The sequence below is a fragment of the Eleutherodactylus coqui genome, chromosome 3 (assembly GCF_035609145.1).
Source record: "Eleutherodactylus coqui strain aEleCoq1 chromosome 3, aEleCoq1.hap1, whole genome shotgun sequence".
NCBI lineage: Eukaryota > Metazoa > Chordata > Amphibia > Anura > Eleutherodactylidae > Eleutherodactylus > Eleutherodactylus coqui.
Window position 1 is genome coordinate 106,658,180 of NC_089839.1, and position 22,164 is coordinate 106,680,343.

At 46.8% G+C, this 22,164-nt stretch overlaps 1 protein-coding gene across 1 annotated transcript in view; it reads left to right on the forward strand.

Moving 5' to 3' along the window:
• The window catches only part of LOC136620889 (sulfotransferase 6B1-like), a 37,957-nt gene that overhangs the window by 4,652 nt on the left and 11,141 nt on the right, over window positions 1-22,164 (forward strand). The window contains exons 4-6 of the mRNA XM_066595941.1: window positions 1,851-1,977; window positions 2,592-2,686; window positions 15,806-15,962. Of these exons, the coding sequence (XP_066452038.1) occupies window positions 1,851-1,977; window positions 2,592-2,686; window positions 15,806-15,962 (379 nt within the window). The remainder of the gene's footprint in view (window positions 1-1,850; window positions 1,978-2,591; window positions 2,687-15,805; window positions 15,963-22,164) is intronic.

The following is a 22,164-nucleotide window of genomic DNA, read 5'->3' on the forward strand; positions in this document are numbered from 1 at the left end:
TTCCATTGAATTCAATGGGCAAACATCGTTCTTCTCTGCTACAGCTGTTACAGCTGTGCCAGAGGAGGACGATCTTTATGCCGACAGTGGGGGGGGGGGGGCACTCTTGCCGCTATTGTGGCTTAATAGTGGGACCTGTGAACTTGAGATGCAGCCCACCATGTAGCCCCTCGCCTGCCCTATCCGTCACTGTGTCATTCCCATCACTTTCCTGAATTGCCCAGATTTTCACACATGAAAACCTTAGCGAGCATCGGCGAAATACAAAAATGTTCCGGTCGCCCATTGACTTCAATGGGGTTCGTTGTTCGAAACGAACCCTCGAGCATCACGGGAAGTTCGTTACGAATAACGAACACCCGAACATTTTGGTGTTCGCTCATCTCTATTAAAAACGCATCGCAAGTTTGTAGAGATGAGCGAGCGTACTCGGAAAAGCACTACTCGCTCGAGTAATTTGCTTTATCCAAGTATCGCTGTGCTCGTCCCTGAAGATTCGGGGGCCGCCGCAGCTGACAGGTGAGTCGCAGCGGGGAGCAGGGGAGAGTGGGCGGGAGAGAGGGAGAGAAAGATCTCCCCTCCGTTCCTCCCCGCTCTCCCCTGCAGCTCCCCGCTCCGTGCCGGCACCCGAATCTTCAGGGACGAGCACAGCGATACTCGGATAAAGCAAATTACTCGAGCGAGTAGTGCTTTTCCGAGTACGCTCGCTCATCTCTACAAGTTTGTGCTTTGCGTTTTTTGTGCGATGCGTTTTTAACGTTAGAAAGTCCCATTGACAATCGTGGTAAAAAATACAGCAATATCGCAGCGTTAAAAAAATGCAAGCGGGTAGGAGCCCTTAGGAAAAAAGAAAAAACTGAGCAAAAATATGTCAGTTTTTTCTTTTTATAATAGTGCATAATGCTTTATTACATTGTGCATTGCGAGATGCACAAATCTCACACAAATATGAACCCCATTGTTTTGGGTCATACACATGAATGTTGTTTTCCTGCATGGCACTATGATGCTATGTGAGAGACAAATTGCGCCATGTTCTAAGTTGTGCATGCTCTCGCATCGCATATTCCATTGTTTTCAATGGGACCTGCGGTAGCATTGCACCATGTGCTAGGGGCATGCGATGAGATGTGAGGTCTCTCAATGAAAACAATAGGAGAAACTCCACGATCCTATGCCGCAGCTGACAAATGCAATGGAGGATTGCTACTGCCCCGAGGTGATGTGAGGCAGTTTTGACATAAAAACGCCTCGCATCCGCAGGGAATTCACATGTTGGCGAGCGCAATATTATGCCATGATTCACGACCTGATATCTCGCTCGCCTGTGTGAAGTTAACCTTAGCATCGCTATATAAATTCGGGTGCTATGGTCCAGGGTGCGTTTGTGTGCTGTATTTGAGAAGTGTTCGCGTGCTGTGGTTGATGGTGTGTTTGTGTGAGGCGGTTAAGGGTGAGTAAGAGTGCTCTGGTGAAAAATGCGTTTGTGTACTCAAGTCAGGGGTGCCTTCATGCACTCCGGTCAAGGGTGCGCTCGAGTGTTGTGGTGGCAGGTGAGTTTGTGTGCTCCCTTTGAGGTTTTGTGGTCGAAAATCTGTGCACAAAATGCGCAAATGGGAACTAACCCATTAAAATTAATGGCTTGATGCATGCACAAATTTTGCACCTGCAAAATGTTGCGCAAATACGCTCATGGGACACCGGCCTAAAGTGACAGAAAAAAATAAAGGGACCAAAAATATAAGAACCTACATCGATTGTCTTCTGAAAGCTGTGGTCTGGTCCAGTAGACGATCTGCTGCCGGCATTCATATGACACATTTATCTGTGTTTCCATTACTGCCTTGTAGATGCTGGTGGTGTTTCGGAATCCTAAAGATACAGCAGTGTCATTCTTCCACTTCTACAATAACAATTCCGTACTTCCCTCCTACGATACCTGGGATGACTTTTTCCCAGACTTCATGGCTGGAAAAGGTACAATTTTAAAAATTTGACTTTTTTAACAATTATTTTGATTGTGATTTATAGATTTTTGTACATTTTTACAATAAAAGAGATATTACAACAAGCGTCTATAACAGCAACACAATGAGGCCCATCAATACGTATACAGCACATTACAAGATGCATAAGAGCGATAGTCAGATCATTCCAACACTAGAAAGTTCAAAAAATGCTTCTATGTGGTCTAACCGGAGTGTTTGGCTGTCTAGCCGAGGGCAGTCTGCAAATAATCTTTATTTGTATAGCGCCAACTTATTCCGCAGCGCTTGTAGCCAATGTGAAAACTGGCAAAAGTGCAAATCACATTATTTACCTAACATGATATTTTTGTGCAGAAAAATCCCTCTAAAGTGCTGGCCTCTAGGGGTTCACCTTCCCTCTAATTTGCTGTCCGGTCTTGTCTTTAGCAGAGACAAATAGGTTTTTGGACCTGGCAGATCCAGGAGCCATAGTTAGGCCTCTGGCTGCCATGGCAGGTCATCTGCAATTACATCATGGAGGAGCGCTAAAAACCTCAAAATAGAAGAGACATTTCTAGTAAGAGACTCAATTCCAGACTAATTATTTGGTTTTGATCATTTTAGTTGTCAACGGGTCATATTTTGATCATGCAGTTACCTGGAACAAACATCTCGATGAAGACACAGTTTTGTTGATGACATTTGAGGATATGAAAGAAGTAAGTACTGAATATATATATGTCAACTAATTAGTTTCCAAAGTTTCAAAAGCACATTACAGCTGCTGTGTCCTTCCTCTTCACTAACTGCCAGACTCTTGCATTCTGTCTTCCCATCTATCCTGAATTCCTAGCACATTATGTGGTTTGCCCATGTGCTTGTATCTAACCTACTTACAGAGCTTTGTCTTCCCCATCTTGTCCTACTTTGCCCATTTCCGGGTTGCAGTTCCTTTTTGTTCCCTTGTTCCTAAATTTTAGTTCATTTTGTTCTACATGATTCTTGGTGCTATGTTGTTAACTTGTGTTACCTTGCAAACATACTGATTCATACTTAATTGCTTGCCATATTGCCAACCATTGCTTGTCCAATCTCAACCTTGCCATTACAGCAGTGGCTACCAGTAGTTATTTTGTGCAGCAGCAGATGATACAGACAGGTAGCAAGGTGGCGCCAGGTCATTGCTTAACATAATACAAAAGGCATAAAATATAGTAACATTAAATGTCTGAAGTAGAAATATGTATGTGGACAAGAGTGAGGGGTTGTATACTATTAGCAAATACTCTGTATCTGTTTGCAGTGGGACTTTAAAGGACTTCTATGAGAAATGAAGTAAAATGGTTTGTTTTTTTTCCAGGATCGGCACCATACATGCCCATGCTTGAGGAAAAAGTGGTGTTGCTTCTGGAATGAGAAAAATATATTTCATTTCTAATCTTATAAATTAAGGCCTCTGTAATCAAATGAATCTTCATGACATAAAATAATTCCTGTTCTTGTTGCTAAGAAGATAACGTTCAGTTTTTGTCATTTCCAGTGGCTCAGAAAAGCTGTATTTTTACGTGAGCAGAGTCATTACTGGATAGAGTTAAGATGAGTATAGAGAAAAGGAGGAAACTAACTAATCAAAATTATATACAAAATTGTGAAGATTTAGCAAAAAGATTTACAGGTTCTGATTTCTGGCAACTTCAAAATGATACTACAGTAAGGTTAGGCAGCAAAGAAAGCAAGTAGGAAGCTTGGATGCATAGCCAGAGGTATTACCGGTAGAAAGAAGAGGTGTTACCATGCGGCGGTTGCTGGTCCTCCCGGGGAGGCAGTGTGCGGGGTCCCGCGGTCGGGGCTCATCACCCCGGCTTGTTGTTTGGCTGCCGGGGGCGCAAGTGCCTGGCCGTCATGGTGCTGGTGGCGCGCGCCTGTGAGTGCAGCTGCCGTGCATGAGCTCCCTTTTAGTATGTTGTGTTGGGAGTTTGCTGCCTCCCTCTCTTCGCCCTTGGGTGGAGGCTTTTGTTTAAAGGTCGGGCAGAGACTGACAATAACTGCCAGTTATTGGTTTCCGTCAGTGTGCTAGCTAGTCTGCCTTTGTTGCTCTCCCGCCTCTGTCAGCTTGTCTGCTATGCTTTTCTGTTGTGTGCCTGGTTTTTTCATCTGCCTCAAGTTCTGCTTGATATTGTTCGTGTTAGTTATTTACATCTGCCTTTTATGTCGGTATTCTACCCTTTCCATCCAGGTACGCCAGCGTCCCTTTTCGGTCCCTAGTGAGAGTTGCCCACCTGGGGTTAGTCAGGATGGAGGCAAGCAGGCAGAGCAGGGGTTGTGGGTGAGATCTAGGGCACCCGGGCTGGCGTATCAAGGGTAGTATACCGTAACAAGGAGATTGTGATCCCGTTGTATTGAGCTCTGGTTAGATCACAGGTGGAATACTAGGATCGTTCTGGAGAACTCATCTACAGAAAGAAAATTGATAGAATAGATTGAGTCCAAAGATGGGCCTACAAAAATAGTGGACAGTCTCAAGAACATAACTTATCAGGAAAGAACTTAATTTGTAAAGTCTGGATAAGAGACTGGAAAGGGGGAACATGATTGAAAACTCAACATATATTAAAGGTATAAATAAGGTTCGGGAAGAAAGTGTATTTATTAAGCTAAACACCAGAATAAGGGAGCATAATCTGCGATTAGTTGTGGGATTGATCAGCAGATTATTATTGGAAATATTTACTGAAAGAGTAGTAACATAGTATGTAAGGATGAATGAAGACAATGTCTATCTAGTTCAGCCTGTTTATCCTCCTATATTGTTGATCCAGAGGAAGGGAAAAACCCTAAGAGGCAGCAGCCAATTAGCCCATTTGGGGGAAAATTCCTTCCCGACTCCCTAATGGCAATCAGACTAATCCTTGAATCAACCCCTAATAGTTCCTACCTGCCTGTATACCCGGATTAACAATTGACCTAAAATTTATATCCTGTAATATCCTTCTGCACTAGAAAGACATTAAGCTCCCTTTTAAACTCCTCTATGGATTTTGCCATTACCATATCCTCAGGCAGAGAGTTCCACAGTCTCACCGCTCTTACAGTAAAGAACCTGGTTTCTTCAAGACATAGCGGATGCCTTCTCGTTACCATTGCAGTTCTGGGTGTAAACAGATCATGGGAGAGATCCTTGTATTGTCCTCTCATGTATTTATTAGAGATGAGCGAGCACCAAAATGCTCGGGTGCTCGTTACTCGGGACGAACTTTTCGCGATGCTCGAGGGTTCGTTTCGAGTAACGAACCCCATTGAAGTCAATGGGCGACCCGAGCATTTTTGTATTTCGCCGATGCTCGCTAAGGTTTTCTTGTGTAAAAATCTGGGCAATTCAAGAAAGTGATGGGAACGACACAGCAACGGATAGGGCAGGCGAGGGGCTACATGTTGGGCTGCATCTCAAGTTCACAGGTCCCACTATTAAGCCACAATAGCGGCAAGAGTGCCCCCCCCCCTCCCAACAACTTTTACTTCTGAAAAGCCCTCATTAGCATGGCATACCTTTGCTAAGCACCACACTACCTCCAACAAAGCACAATCACTGCCTGCATGACACTCCACTGCCACTTCTCCTGGGTTACATGCTGCCCAACCGCCCCCCCCTCCCCCCCACAGCGCACACCAAAGTGTCCCTGCGCAGCCTTCAGCTGCCCTCATGCCACACCACCCTCATGTCTATTTAGAAGTGCGTCTGCCATGAGGAGGAACCGCAGGCACACACTGCAGAGGGTTGGCACGGCTAGGCAGCGACCCTCTTTAAAAGGGGCGGGGCGATAGCCCACAATGCTGTACAGAAGCAATGAGAAATAGAATCCTGTGCCACCGCCATCAGGAGCTGCACACGTGGGCATAGCAATGGGGAACCTATGTGCCACACACTATTCATTCTGTCAAGGTGTCTCTGCATGCCCCAGTCAGACCAGGCTTTTTAATTCATAGACACAGGCAGGTACAACTCCCTATTGTGAAGTCCCTGTGGACCGACAGCATGGGTGGCTCCCTGGAACCCACCGGCGATACACAAAAATATCCCATTGCATTGCCCAACACAGCTGAGGTAGTAATTTTGTGCTTAATGCAGGTGGGCTTCGGCCCACACTGCATGCCCCAGTCAGACTGGGGTTCTTTACAAGTGGACACATGTAGGTTAAACTCCGTGTGCACCTACAGCATGGGTGGCTCCCTGGAACCCACCGGCGATACACAAAAATATCCCATTGCATTGCCCAACACAGCTGAGGTAGTAATGTCGTGCTTAATGCAGGTGGGCTTCGGCCCACACTGCATGCCCCAGTCAGACTGGGGTTCTTTACAAGTGGAAACAGATGCATTTATAATTCCCTGTGGACCCACAGCATGGGTGGGTGCCAGGAAGCCACCGGCGGTACATAGAAATATCCCATTGCATTGCCCAACACAGCTGAGGTAGTAATTTTGTGCTTAATGCAGGTGGGCTTCGGCCCACACTGCATGCCCCAGTCAGACTGGGGTTCTTTACAAGTGGACACATGTAGGTTAAACTCCGTGTGCACCTACAGCATGGGTGGCTCCCTGGAACCCACCGGCGATACACAAAAATATCCCATTGCATTGCCCAACACAGCTGAGGTAGTAATGTCGTGCTTAATGCAGGTGGGCTTCGGCCCACACTGCATGCCCCAGTCAGACTGGGGTTCTTTACAAGTGGACACATGCAGTTACAACTCCGTGTGGACCCACAGCATGGGTGGGTGCCAGGAAGCCACCGGCGGTACATAAATATATCCCATTGCATTGCCCATCACAGCTGAGGTAATGTCATGTTTAATGCAAGTGGGCTTCGGGCCACACTGCATGCCCCAGTCAGACTGGGGCTCTTTAGAAGTGGACACATGTAGTTACAACTCTGTGTGGACCCACGGCATGGGTGGCTCCCTGGAACCCACCGGCGGTACATAAATATATCCCATTGCAGTGCCCAACACAGCTGATGTAACGTCAGCTGTAATGCAGGTGGGCTAAAAATTAATTGGATTACACTGTAGGCGAGGGCCCACAAAAATTGGTGTACCAACAGTACTAATGTACCTCAGAAAAATTGCCCATGCCCAACCAAGAGGGCAGGTGAAACCTATTAATCGCTTTGGTTAATGTGGCTTAAGTGGTAACTAGGCCTGGAGGCAGCCCAGTTTAACGAAAAATTGGTTCAAGTTAAAGTTTCAACGCTTTTAAGAGCATTGAAACGTATAAAAATTGTTTAGAAAAATTATATGAGTGAGCCTTGTGGCCCTAAGAAAAATTGCCCGTTCGGCGTGATTACGTGAGGTTTCAGGAGGAGGAGCAGGAGGAGGAGGAGGAATATTATACACAGATTGATGAAGCAGAAATGTCCCCGTTTTGGATGGTGAGAGAGAACGATGCTTCCATCCGCGGGTGCATAATACGTATTGCTTAGGTATCGCTGCTGTCCGCTGGTGCAGAAGAGAAGTCTGGGGAAATCCAGGCTTTGTTCGTCTTGATGAGTGTAAGCCTGTCGGCACTGTCGGTTGACAGGCGGGTACGCTTATCCGTGATGATTCCCCCAGCCACACTAAACACACTCTCTGACAAGACGCTAGCCGCAGGACAAGCAAGCACCTCCAGGGCATACAGCGCGAGTTCAGGCCACGTGTCCAGCTTCGACACCCAGTAGTTGTAGGGGGCAGAGGCGTCACGGAGGACGGTCGTGCGATCAGCTACGTACTCCCTCACCATCCTTTTACAGTGCTCCCGCCGACTCAGCCGTGACTGGGGAGGTGTGACACAGTCTTGCTGGGGAGCCATAAAGCTGGCAAAGGCCTTGGAGAATGTTCCCCTGCCTGCGCTGTACATGCTGCATGATCTCTGCGCCTCCCCTGCTACCTGGCCCTCGGAACTGCGCCTTCTGCCACTAGCGCTGTCGGATGGGAAGTTTACCATCAGTTTGTCCACCAGCGCCCTGTGGTATTGCATCATTGTCGAACCCCTTTCCTCTTCGGGAATGAGAGTGCAAAGGCTCTCCTTATACCGTGGGTCGAGCAGTGTGTACACCCAGTAATCCGTAGTGGCCAGAATGCGTGTAACGCGAGGGTCATGAGAAAGGCATCCTAACATGAAGTCAGCCATGTGTGCCAGGGTACCTGTACGCAACACATGGCTGTCTTCACTAGGAAGATCACTTTCAGGATCCTCCTCCTCCTCCTCTTCCTCCTCCTCAGCCCATACACGCTGAAAGGATGACAGGCAAGCAGCATGGGTACCGTCAGCAGTGGGCCAAGCTGTGTCTTCCCCCTCCTCCTCATGCTCCTCCTCCTCCTCCTCCTGAACGCGCTGAGATATAGACAGGAGGGTGCTCTGACTATCCAGCGACATACTGTCTTCCCCCGGCTCTGTTCCCGAGCGCAAAGCGTCTGCCTTTATGCTTTGCAGGGAACTTCTCAAGATGCATAGCAGAGGAATGGTGACGCTAATGATTGCAGCATCGCCGCTCACCACCTGGGTAGACTCCTCAAATTTTCCAAGGACCTGGCAGATGGCTGCCAACCAGGGTCACTCTTCTGTAAATAATTGAGGAGGCTGACTCACACTGAGCCGTGCAAGTTGGAGTTGGTATTCCACTATAGCTCTACGCTGCTCATAGAGTCTGGCCAACATGTGGAGCGTAGAGTTCCACTGTGTGGGCACGTTGCACAGCAGTCGGTGCACTGGCAGATTAAACCGATGTTGCAGTGTCCGCAGGGTGGCAGCGTGCGTGTGGGATTTGCGGAAATGTGCGCAGAGCTGGCGCACCTTTCCGAGCAGGTATGACAAGTGGGGGTAGCTTTTCAGAAAGCGCTGAACCACCAAATTAAACACATGGGCCAGGCATGGCACGTGCGTGAGGCTGCCGAGCTGCAGAGCCGCCACCAGCTTACGGCCGTTGTCACACACGACCATGCCCGGTTGGAGGCTCAGCGGCGCAAGCCAGCGGTCGGTCTGCTCTGTCAGACCCTGCAGCAGTTCGTGGGCCGTGTGCCTCTTCTCTCCTAAGCTGAGTAGTTTCAGCACGGCCTGCTGACGCTTGCCCACCGCTGTGCTGCCACGCCGCGTTACACCGACTGCTGGCGACGTGCTGCTGACACATCTTGATTGCGAGACAGAGGTTGCGTTGGAGGAGGAGGAAGGTGCTTTAGTGGAGGAAGCATACACCGCCGCAGATACCACCACCGAGCTGTGGCCCGCAATTCTGGGGGTGGGTAGGACGTGAGCGGTCCCAGGCTCTGACCCTGTCCCAGCCTCCACTAAATTCACCCAATGTGCCGTCAGGGAGATATAGTGGCCCTGCCCGCCGGTGCTTGTCCACGTGTCTGTTGTTAAGTGGACCTTGGCAGTGACCGCGTTGGTGAGGGCGCGTACAATGTTGCGGGAGACGTGGTCGTGCAGGCCTGGGACGGCACATCGGGAAAAGTAGTGGCGACTGGGAACTGAGTAGCGCGGGGCCGCCGCCGCCATCATGCTTTTGAAAGCCTCCGTTTCCACAAGCCTATACGGCAGCATCTCTAGGCTGATCAATTTTGCAATGTGCACGTTTAACGCTTGAGCGTGCGGGTGCGTGGCGTCGTACTTGCGCTTGCGCTCAAACTGTGGCGCTAGCGACGTCTGGACGCTACGCTGAGAGACATTGCTGGATGGGGCCGAGGACAGCGGAGGTGAGGGTGTGGGTGCAGGCCAGGAGACGGTAGTGCCTGTGTCCTGAGAGGGGGGTTGGATCTCAGTGGCAGGTTGGGGCACAGGGGGATAGGCAGTGGTGCAAACCGGAGGCGGTGAACGGCCATCGTCCCACCTTGTGGGGTGCTTGGCCATCATATGCCTGCGCATGCTGTTGGTGGTCCTCCCCAGCTGATCTTGGCGCTACAAAGGTTGCACACCACTGTTCGTCGGTCGTCAGGCGTCTCTGTGAAAAACTGCCACACCGTAGAGCACCTTGACCTGTGCAGGGTGGCATGGCGCGAGGGGGCGCTTTGGGAAACAGTTGGTGGATTATTCGGTCTGGCCCTGCCTCTACCCCTGGCCACCACACTGGCTCGGCCTGTGCCCACACCCTGACTTGGGCCTCCGCGTCCTCGCCCGCGTCCACGTCCTATAGGCCTACCCCTACCTCTCAGCATGGTGTATTACCAGTGATTTGATTTCCCAGGCAGGAAAGAAAGTGGCGCAAATGTGTCAGAGAACTGCAGTGATGCAAAGTTATTGGCTCCAGCAGATCAGGGATTTCCCATGCAGGAAAAAAATTGGCGCAAGCCTGCAGTAAAACGTAGCTGGCTGCGTCTGATTTTTTTTAACGTTCTGCACGCAGCACACACGTACCCAGAGCCCTGAGGACTGTCAGAGGCAGGCGAAATACAATTTTTTCCCTTGTTTTTCAAAGGACAAGCCACACTGCGTGTATTCAATGAATACTACTAAGTTTAATAACTGTGTTGTGGCCCTGCAAATGTGTCAGAGAACTGCAGTGATGCAAAGTTATTGGCTCCAGCAGATCAGGGATTTCCCTTGCAGGAAAAAAATTGGCGCAAGCCTGCAGTAAAACGTAGCTGGCTGCGTCTGATTTTTTTTAACGTTCTGCACGCAGCACACACGTACCCAGAGCCCTGAGGACTGTCAGAGGCAGGCGAAATACAATTTTTTCCCTTGTTTTTCAAAGGACAAGCCACACTGCGTCTATTCAATGAATACTACTAAGTTTAATAACTGTGTTGTGGCCCTGCAAATGTGTCAGAGAACTGCAGTGATGCAAAGTTATTGGCTCCAGCAGATCAGGGATTTCCCTTGCAGGAAAAAAATTGGCGCAAGCCTGCAGTAAAACGTAGCTGGCTGCGTCTGATTTTTTTTAACGTTCTGCACGCAGCACACACGTACCCAGAGCCCTGAGGATTGTCAGAGGCAGGCGAAATACAATTTTTTCCCTTGTTTTTCAAAGGACAAGCCACACTGCGTCTATTCAATGAATAATGTATGTCTTCTGGCCCTGCCTACACAATTCTATCCCTGTAGTATTAATGCCGGGTGCAATGGTCTGCACAGCCGGTTTTGAGAAGAAAAAAAAAAATGCAACACTGCTAACAGCAGCCTGGACAGTACTGCACACGGATAGATGTGGCCCTAGAAAGGACCGTTGGGGTTCTTGAAGCCTACACTCACTGCTAACACTCTCCCTGCCTAACCACCACTTCTGTCCCTATTGCAGGGCGCAATACTCTGCAGATCCAATTTTGAAAAAAATAAATAAATACAGTGCTAACACAGTACTGCACACTATTAGATGTGGCCCTGAGAAGGACCGTTGGGGTTCTTGAAGCCTACACTAACTCCTAACGCTCTCCCTACAGCAGCTCCAGCACGATACCACTGTCCCTCAGCTAACTCACAAGGCACGTGTGGCGAGCCGCGGGAGGGGCCGACTTTTATACTTGGGTGACATCTGATCGCCCCAGCCACTCACAGCAGGGGGGTGGTATAGGGCTTGAACGTCACAGGGGGAAGTTGTAATGCCTTCCCTGTCTTTCAATTGGCCAGAAAAGCGCGCTAACGTCTCAGAGAGGAAACTGAAAGTAACCGGAACACCGCGTGGTACTCGTTACGAGTAACGAGCATCCCGAACACCCTAATATTCGCACGAATATCAAGCTCGGACGAGTACGTTCGCTCATCTCTAGCATTTATACATATTTATTTGATCACCCCTTAGCTGTCTTTTTTCCAGGGTAAATAATCCCAATTTGGATAACCTCTCTGGGTATTCTGGTCCCTTCATTCCATGTATTAGTTTAGTTGCCCTTCTTTGAACCCACTCAAGTGCTGCAACATCTTTCCTGAGCACCAGTAACCAGAACTGTACGCAGTATTCCCTGTGGGGCCTGACAAGTGCCTAATATAGTGGGAGGATAATGTTCTCGTCCTTAGGCCCTATACCTCTTTAAATGCACCCCAAGACTTTATTAGCTTTTGCAGCAGCTGTCTGGCATTGGTTACTCCAGTTTAATCTACAATCCACTAGTACCGCCAGGTCTTTTTCCATATCACTTTTCCCTAGCAATACCCCATTAAGTGTATATGGGAGACATCCGTTTCTCCTGCCCATGTGCATAGCCTTACATTTATCAATATTGAACTTCATTTGCCATTTTTCTGCCCAAGCCCCTAGCTTATCTAGGTCCGTTTGTAGCCGTACATTGTCCTCCGTTGCATTGATTATATTGTATAAAAAGGGGAGAGGGGTCAGCACTAACCATTGGAAATATATCCCAATAGAAATGTATAGGTGCACGTTAAGCCATGGCTGCAACGTTATATTGTATAATTTTGTGTCACCTGCAAATATTGATATTTTACTATGCAGCCCCTCTATCAGGTCATTGATAAATATATTGAACTGAATGGGGCCTAATACTGAGCCCTGTGGCACCCTGCTAGCGACGGTGGCCCAATCAGGGTACGAACCATTTATTACCACCCTCTGCTTTCTATCTCTGAGCCAATTCATTACCCAACTACACACGTTTTTACCCAATCCGAGCTGTCTCATTTTATATATCAGCCTATTATGTGGCACGGTGTCAAATGCTTTAGAGAAGTCCAGATACACAAGATCAATAGACTCTCCCAGGTCCAACCTAGAGCTGTATATTGTATAATTTTGTGTCACCTGCAAATATTGATATTTTACTATGCAGCCCCTCTATCAGGTCATTGATAAATATATTGAACTGAATGGGGCCTAATACTGAGCCCTGTGGCACCCTGCTAGCGACGGTGGCCCAATCAGGGTACGAACCATTTATTACCACCCTCTACTTTCTATCTCTGAGCCAATTCATTACCCAACTACACACGTTTTCACCCAATCCGAGCTGTCTCATTTTATATATCAGCCTATTATGCGGCACGGTGTCAAATGCTTTAGAGAAGTCCAGATACACAAGATCAATAGACTCACCCAGGTCCAGCCTAGAGCTTACTTCATCATAGAAGCTGATCAGATTGGTCTGACATGATCGACCCTTCATGAATCCATGCTGGTGAGGAGTTATTCCGTTGTTCTCCTTGAGGTATTCTTCGATGGTGTCTCTCAGAAACCCCTCGAATATTTTTCCAGTTACTGAAGTGAGATGTACCGGCCTGTAGTTACCAGGCTCACTTTTGAACCCCATTTTTGTAAACTGGAACCACATTGGCAATGCGCCAATCCAGTGGTACAACCCCGGTTTTGATAGTATCCATAAATATTAGCGGTCTAGCTATCTCATCACTAAATTCCCTTAGTACCCTTGGGTGTATTCCATCTGGGCCTGGTGATTTATCGATTTTAATCTTCTTTAACTGGTTCCGCACTTCCTCCTGCGTTAGGTATGAGATATTTTGTGAGGGGTTCATTTTGGTTCCCTGCATCTCATATGGCATTTCCTTTTTGTTCGCGAATATGCTTGAAAAGAAACTGTTTAATAGGTTTGCCTTCCCTCCATCATCTTCAATGATTTCTCCTGCATTATTTGTTAAAGGGCCAGTGCTCTCGGTGCAAATCCTTTTGCTGTTAATATAGTTAAAAAATAGTTTTGGGTTGTTTTTGCTCTCTTTGGCGATCAGTCTTTCAGCCTCCTCCTTTACAGTTTTGATCTTATCTTTGCATATTTTATTTTTTTCCCTGTACGATTTTAGTGCTTCTTCGCTGCCTTCTTGCTTTAGTAGTTTAAACGCTTTCTTTTTTTCATTTATTGCCCCCCTTACAGTCTTGTCGAGCCACATTGGTTTCCTTTTACTTGAAGTTCTTTTATTTTTAAAAGGTGTGAACTGCTCACATGAGCTGATTAGGATCCTTTTAAACGTTTCCCATTTCTCCTCTGTACTGATATTTTTGAGGGTGTTGTCGCAATTAATGTTACCGATAGTAGTTCTAAGCTGATCAAATTTTGCTTTACTAAAGTTTAGTTTATTTGTTGCTCCCTGAAAAGGCTTCTTATTGAATGACAGCTGGAAGTTAATTATATTGTGGTCACTATTTCCCAAGTGCCCCTCAACCTGTACCCCCATTATTCGTTCTGGTTTGTTAGTTAGTACTAAGTCTAGAGTGGCCCTCCCTCTAGTTGGCTCCTGCACAAGTTGGATACGGTAGTTATCTTTAATTGTTCTAAAGAATTTATCAATGAGAATTGCAGGTTTCGTTTTCCCATGTTATATCCGGATAATTAAAATCCCCCATGATAATTACTTCATTGCACTTTGACACCTCTTCTATGTGCCTTAATAGTAAGGTTTCAGTTTCTTCTTTTGCTTTTGCTGGTCTATAGAAAACTCCTATCAGGATTTTGTTATTTTTTCCTCCCTGTATTTCTACCCACAGAGATTCCACGTGTTCATCCCCCTCATTTGCCAACTTTGCAAACTTGTTGGGTTGTGCCAGTTCAGGACTAGCCTCCCTTGTTCTCTTCCCTCTACCCCTCCTTCTATCTGTCACCCAGCTTACTGCCTGCTCCACCTGCTCTTCCATACTACTATCCGCCCCGGCCTCTATCCCAGCGAGTGTCTGCTCAGTGAACACCAAACTCCTTTCCATGATGTTAATGGGTCTCAGTGTTGCCAGTTGTCCTTTTAGATCCAGGATTTGGGCTTCTAAATGTGCGACGTGCACGCATCTTGCACAACAGTATGCACCCTCGATCGGCTGATCAAGGACCGCATACATTGCACAAGTAGCCCACTGGATGACATTGCCAGGCATGGAGCTCATCTTAATGGGGATCTACAATTAAATTACAGAAGTAGTGAAGATAGCCTTGCTCACACGCTGCCGCCTATGCGCAACCGCTCACACGCTGCCGCCTATGCGCAACCGCTCACACACTGCTGCCTATGCGCAACCGCTCACACGCTGCCACCTATGCGCAACCGCCCACATGCTGCTACCTGTGCGCAACCGCTAACATTCTGCCACCTATGCGCACCCGCTCACACACTTTTAAAAAAAATTTTTTTTTTTTTAACTAACATTCGCACTCTCACTCAATCCCCTAATCCTGCTGCACTTACACCTTGCATACAGACACTTATACACTCACACTCTAATACACTCTAATACCACCTCCCTTAGTCACAGACACACACTTAGACCCACAGTCACACACACACTAAGACACACACTTAGACCCACAAGCACACACACACACTAAGATACACAGATTATACTTATCAGCTCTGTCGGCAGCTCCTCTGCAGCTCCTTCAGTCTCACCGGCAGGACCTCTCTCCCAACAGCTACGCTGTCTGTCCTCCTGCCGCTCCGGGACCTGCTCCTCTGCTTCTGCCCGCTGATCGGCCTCTTCCTTGGAGTCCTGGCGGCGACGGCTCCTGTGCCACTCCACTATTCCCTGCTCCTGGATTGCTCACCTGCTACGGATTCTCCTTCTGGTGCCCGTTACCTGGGCTTGGAATAAAGTTTCAGCAGATGTGGTTGGAAAATCAATAATATAAGAGCAGACTATATGGACCATGTGGTCTTTTTCTGCCATCAATTTTCTATGAGTATTTCTGTTTCCAAACAGTTTATCTTTAGGGCAACCATAGGGCAACCATCAACCTGTGCTGGTGTTTTAGGGGACCAAAAGTCCCTCTGCACATAAAAAAATATTAGTATTGTACTTGGTGGGTGGGAGGGGCCCTGTTATAAACTTTTCAGATGTTCCAAGGAGCCTGAAATTACACCTCTGTTTCCAATCATAACATTTTCAAACTTGAAGTGAATCCTTGTTACTCTCATCTTTGTAGGACCTGGAGGGATCGGTTAAGAAGATATCTGAATTCTTTGGAATATCAATAACTGAAGAACAAGTGAAGCAAATTGCTGAAAAAGGAAGCTTTAAGTACATGAAAGAGAATTCTGAAAAAACTCAGGGTGCTATTGCTAAGGTGGTTTTTAGAAAAGGTATGAATTACAATGATTAGTATCCCATAGCATAAATTTAATAGCATTTTGCAATAACTACATTGTAATTGTAGAATCTAACACTACTCGGAGGTTCCGTCACAGATACAGCACAAAATACCAGAAGAAAAAGTGCTGCATACAGTGCTTTTTATTCTGTTTAAAAAAGAATGCTCCTGCCAGATTCCACGCTTGTACGACACTGGGAAGTTACATAACATAGGGGATGCACTTACTTTTGCAATTAGCATTGAATAATCAAGATGTGACTCCTTTACTTTTCCTATTTAGTACCTAAACAATGCTCATGCCAAATTTCATGTTTGTATGACACCAGGAAGTTAGAGAATTAGATTAGATACATTACATAGGGGTGCCAAAGCTTTTGCACTTAGCATTAAATAATCAAGTTTTGATCCCTTTGCTTTTCCTATATAGGACCTAAAGAATGGTCATGCCACATTTTATGTTTGTATGACACTGGGAAGTTAGAGAATTAGATTAAGGACATTACATAGGGGTGCCAATACTTTTGCACTTAGCATTGAATAATCAAGTTATGACCCTTTTACTTTTTCTATCTAAGACCTAAGGAATGGTCGTGCTAAATGTCATGTTTGTACGAGATCGGTAAGTTAAAGAATTAAATTGGGTACATCATATAGGGGTGCCAATACTTACCATTGAATGATAAAGTTGTAACCCTTTTACTATTTCGGATCTAAAGAATGGTCATGCCAAATTTCATGTTTGTACGACATCAAGAAGTTAGAGAATTAGTGGCGAGTCAGTCAGTGAGTAAGTCAGTCAGTAAATGAGGACTTTCACCTTCATATATATATAGATTGTACAATTTTGTTTTGCATGGTGGAGGGGAAGGTTGGAAAAATCAGCAATTCTGCTATTGTCTTCTTTTTTGCTTTAACTTCAAAGCCCTCAACTACTCACTTATCAATATAAATGACATGTTAACTTTATTCTGCAAATCGGTACAATTATGGCAATGCCAAATTTATGTTTTTTTAAATAATTTTTAAACAGTAAAACTACTTAGAAATAAAAAGGCAAATATAAAACAGTGTTTCATTTTAACAACCAGCCAGTAGAGTGTATATACATATAGTGTATCTATGGCACAGGGTGCAAAGGGGTTAAGGTACAGAATCACTAACTGCTTATAAAGTGCAAAGTCATATATTATCCAATGACTGCATTAGGCATGTATCACTCCTTGGTGATCTACAGCTATTAGGCGAGTGCAAATAGGAGACGTTCAATATAAAACGGTGCTATACGCAGACGACCTTTTGTTCTAAATAACACAACCACGTACCACCCTACCATCGCTGCTATATAAATTTGAGAAGTTTGGCCACCTCACATATCCAATTTCAAAATTAATTCGGAATCCCATAACATTTCTTTACCATTGGTAGAAAAAAATACATAGAGGAACAATTCCTGTTTAAATAGAAAAAGAAGGCTATAAAATATTTAGGAGTGCATATCCCAGCTGACCACTCTGAACTTTACCACTGAATTATCTAACCCTGCTGGAACATACACTGAAAGACTTACCCTCTTATGCCAGCCGAGACTTATCTTGGTTTGGGCAAATAAATGCTCTCAAAATGGATGTACTCCCTAGGTTTCTATACCTTTTTGAGGCAATCCCCATTATCCCACTGATACAATTTTTCAACAGGTTAAGGTCAGCCATGATCAAATTTGCTTGGGGTAGACGAATGCCCCAACTGGGAAGTCGATATCTCACACTTCCCAAAAGAAGGGGAGGGGTAGGTTAACTGAACTTTAAACAATACCAGACAGCATGCTGTACCTAATGCATCTTATAGACTGGCATTATCATGCTGCTAACAAACAATGGGTGGCACTGGAACAGAAAGATAGCTCAATCCCTATAAGTTATATCCCATGAATCAGAGTATGTGACCGAGCCCACCTCATTCCTCCTACCTTCCTATTGAAGGGGACACGTAGGATGTCTGATGCATCGATTCACAGACGACACCTATCAAGGACAGATAGGCCCCCTCACGCCACTTTTCCACAACCCAACATTGCCTCCGGACCAGGTTAGAGACAGATTCCACGGGAAGACATCCAGGTTTACCATATTCTCAAGAGAACCTTGCTACCAACCTTCCAGGATTTGAGAGACAGATTTGGGGGGTTGGAACTTTCCTGGCTAGAGTATTACCAGCTACGCTCCTTCCTTTCCATTCCGGAGGTTGGCGGTTTTCCTGAGAAAGTGTTAACAATTAAAGATGAGCGAGCATCAAAATGCTCAGGTGCTTGTTGCTCGAGTCGAGCTTTCCGCAATGCTCGAGAGTTCGTTTCGAGTAACGAACCCCATTGAAGTCAATGGGAGACTTGAGCATTTTTGTATATGACCGATGCTCGCTAAGGTTTTCATTTGTGCAAATCTGCAAAACCTACGAAAGTGATGAAAACGACAGAGATACGGATAGGGCAGGTGAGGAGCAACATGCAGGGCTGCATCTCAGGTTCCCAGGTCTCACTATTAAGCCACAATAGCGTCCAGAGCGCCCCCCCTCCCCCTCAACAATTTTTACTTCGGACAAACCCTCATTAGCAAGGCACACCTTAGCTAAGCACCACACTACCTCCAACCAAGCACAATCACTGCCTGCGGGACACACCGCTGCCTCTTCTCCCGGGTTACATGCTGCCCAACCACCCCTCACGACCCTGCGTCCAATGGGGACTCCATGTGCCCACACACTACTCATTCTGTTTCGGTGTCAGATACCTCATCGACAACGCAAGGGGTAAACCATCTGCACTCTGCACCCTACCCAAGTCTGTCAGTGTTTTGGGGACAGACAGGTACAACTCTGCTACGGCAAGTCTGTGTGCACCCACAGCATGGGTGGCTAGCAGGAACACACAGACGGTACAGAAAGAAATCCCATTGCAGTGCCCCAGATAGCTGAGGTTACATGAGAGAAGAAAAACATGTTGGCTGTGGCCCACACACCATGCCCTAGACATTCTGATTTTTTTTTAAAGTGCCAGGCAAGTACAACTCTGCTATGGCAAGTCTGTGTGCACCCGTGGCATGGGTTGCTACCAGAAACCCACACACGGTACAGAAAGAAATCCCATTGCAGTGCCCCGGATAGCTGTGGTAACGTGAGAGAAAATACATGTTGGCCTCGGCCCACAATCCATGCCCTAGTCAGTCTGTTTTTTGGGGGGGGCCAGATAGGTAGAACACCACAATGGAAAGACTTAGTGCACCCATAGTATACACAGACCCCTGTAATATTCCTGTAGCAGAGGTATAGGCAGACCCCTGTAACATTTACGTGCCAGAAGTATAGGCGGACACCAGTAACATTTTAGTAGCAGAAGTATACCCAGACCCCTAATAACATTGATGTAGTAACAGTGCAGACAGACACCAGTAACATTTTATTAGCAGAAGTATAGGCAGACAACTGTAACATTTCTGTAGTAGAAGTATAGGCAGACCCCTGTAACATTTTAGTAGCAGAAGTATACGCAGACCCCCTAGTAACATTTATGTAGCAGCAGTATTGCCAGACCCATGTAACATTTCTGTAGCAGCAGTATAGGCAGACCCCTGTAACATTTGTGTAGCAGCAGTATATGCAGACCCCTGTAACATTTCAGTAGCAACAGTATAGGCAGAGCCCAGTATTTGTAACATTTCAGTAGTAACAGTATAGACAGACCCCTGTAACATTTGTGTTGCAGCAGTAGAGGCAGACCCCTGTAACATTTCAGTAGCAGGAGTATAGGCAGACCCCTGTAACATTTAAATGGCAGCAGTATAGGCAGACCCCAGCACCATTTCTGTAGTAGAAATATAGGCAGACCCCAGTAACATTTCTATAGCAGCAGTATAGGCAGACCCCTGTAACATTTCTGTAGCAGCAGTATAAGCAGACCCCTGAAACATTTATGTAGCAGAAGTATAGGCAGACCCCAGTACCATTTCTGTAGAAGTAAAGGCAGACCCCAGTAACATGTCTGTCACCGCAGTATAAGCAAACCCCTGAAACATTTATGTAGCAGAAGCATAGGCAGACCCCAGTACCATTGTTGTAGCAGAAGTATACGCAGACCCCTGTAACATTTCTGTAGTAACAGTATAGACAGATCCCAGTAACATTTCAGTAGCAGAAGTATAGGCAGACCCCAGTAACATCCTTGTGGCAGCAGTATGCGCAGACCCCTGTAACATTTATGTAGCAGAAGCATAGGCAGACCCCAGTACCATTTTTGTAGCAGCAGTATACGCAGACCCCTGTAACATTTCTGTAGTAACAGTATAGACTGATCCCAGCACCATTTCTGTAGCAGAAGTATAGGCAGACCCCAGTAACATCCTTGTGGGAGCAGTATAGGAAGACCCCTGTAAGACTTACGTTGCAGAAGTATAGGCAGAGCCCTGTAACATTCAAGTGGCAGCAGTATAGGCAGACCCCTGTAACATGTAAGTGGCAGCAGTATAGGCAGACCCCTGGAACTTTCTTGTAGCAGAAGTATAGGCAGGCAGACCCGAGCAAAATTTCTGTATTAATAGTATAGGCCAACCTCTGAAACTTTGGGATACCATGAGCGTAGGCGAAGGCCAGAAAAATTAGTTGGATAAGAGTGTAGGCGTGGGCCCGACAAATAAGAGCACCAAGAGTACAAGTGTACCTCTGAAAACTTTATCAACCGAGAGGGCAGGTGAAACCCATAAACATTTTGATACAGCTCACTGTTGCTTAATTTGTAACAGCGCCTGTAGGCAGCCCTGTTTAAAAAATTGGTTCATGTTACAGTCTCAATAATTTTGAAACATTGAAAAATTGTAAAAACATTGGTAGGTGTAGATGAGCCTTTTGGGCCGCAGAAAAATTGGCCGTTCAGCGCGATGACATGTTGTTTCTGGAGGAGGAGTAGCAGGAGGAGGACTAATGTCAGAGACAGATTGACAAAGATAAATGCCCCGTTTTCCCGGTGACAGAGAAGAGTGCTTTTATCTGCGGTTGCAGCGAAAAGAATCTTTAGGTTACCCTGCTCTCCGCCAGTGGAGAAGAGAAGTCAGGGGAAATCCAGACTTTGTGCATCTTTATGAGTGTAAGCATGTCAGCAATGGCAGTTGACAGGCGGGTACGCTTGTCCGTGATGATTCCCCCAGCCGCACTAAAGACGCTAGAGGCAGGGCAAGCCAGCACCTTCAGGGCATACAGCGCAAGTTCGTGCCACGTGTCCAGCTTTGACACCCAATAGTTGCATGGAGCACAGCCATCACAAAGGACGGTGGTATGATCGGCTATGTACTCCCTCACCATTTTTTACAGTGCTCCCTCCGACTCAGCCTTGACTGGGGGGTAGTGACGCAGTCTTGCTGGGGAGCCATAAAGCTGGCAAAGGCCTTGGAGACTGTTCTCCTGCCTGTGCTGAACATGCTGCCTGATCTCCGCGCCTCCCCTGCTACTTGGCCCTCGGAACTGCGCCTTCTGCCGCTAGCGCTGTCAGGTGGGAAGTTTACCATCAGTTTGTCCACCAGGGCCCTGTGGTATTGCATCACTCTCGAACCCGTTTCCTCTTCCGGAATGAGAGTGGAAAGGTTCTCCTTATACTGTGGGTCGAGAAGGGTGTGCACCCAGTAATCTGTAGTGGCCAGAATGGCGTCTAACGTGAGGGTCACGAGAAAGGCAGCCTAACATGAAGTCAGCCATGTGTGCCAGGGTACCAGTAGGCAACACATCGCTGTCCTCACTAGGAACATCACTTTCAGGATCCTCCTCCTCGTCCACAGGCCATACATGCTGAACAAATGGGGGGCAAGCAGCATGGGTACCCTCAGCAGTGGGCCCAGCTGTCTCTTCCCCCTTCTCCTCCTGCTCCTCCTCCAAAACGCGCTGAGATATAGACATGAGGGGCTCTGACTATCAAGCGACATACTCTCTTCCCCTGTCTCCTGTTCTGACCGCAAAGCGTCAGCCTTTATGCTTTCCAGCGAACTTCTCAGCAGGCATAGCAGAGGAATGGTGTCGCTAATGATTGCAGCATCGCCGCTCACCATCTGGGTAGACTCCTCAAAGTTTCCGAGGACCTGGCAGATATCTGCCATCCAGGCCCACTCCTCGGTAAAGAATTGAGGAAGCTGACTACCACTACATCACACATGTTGGAG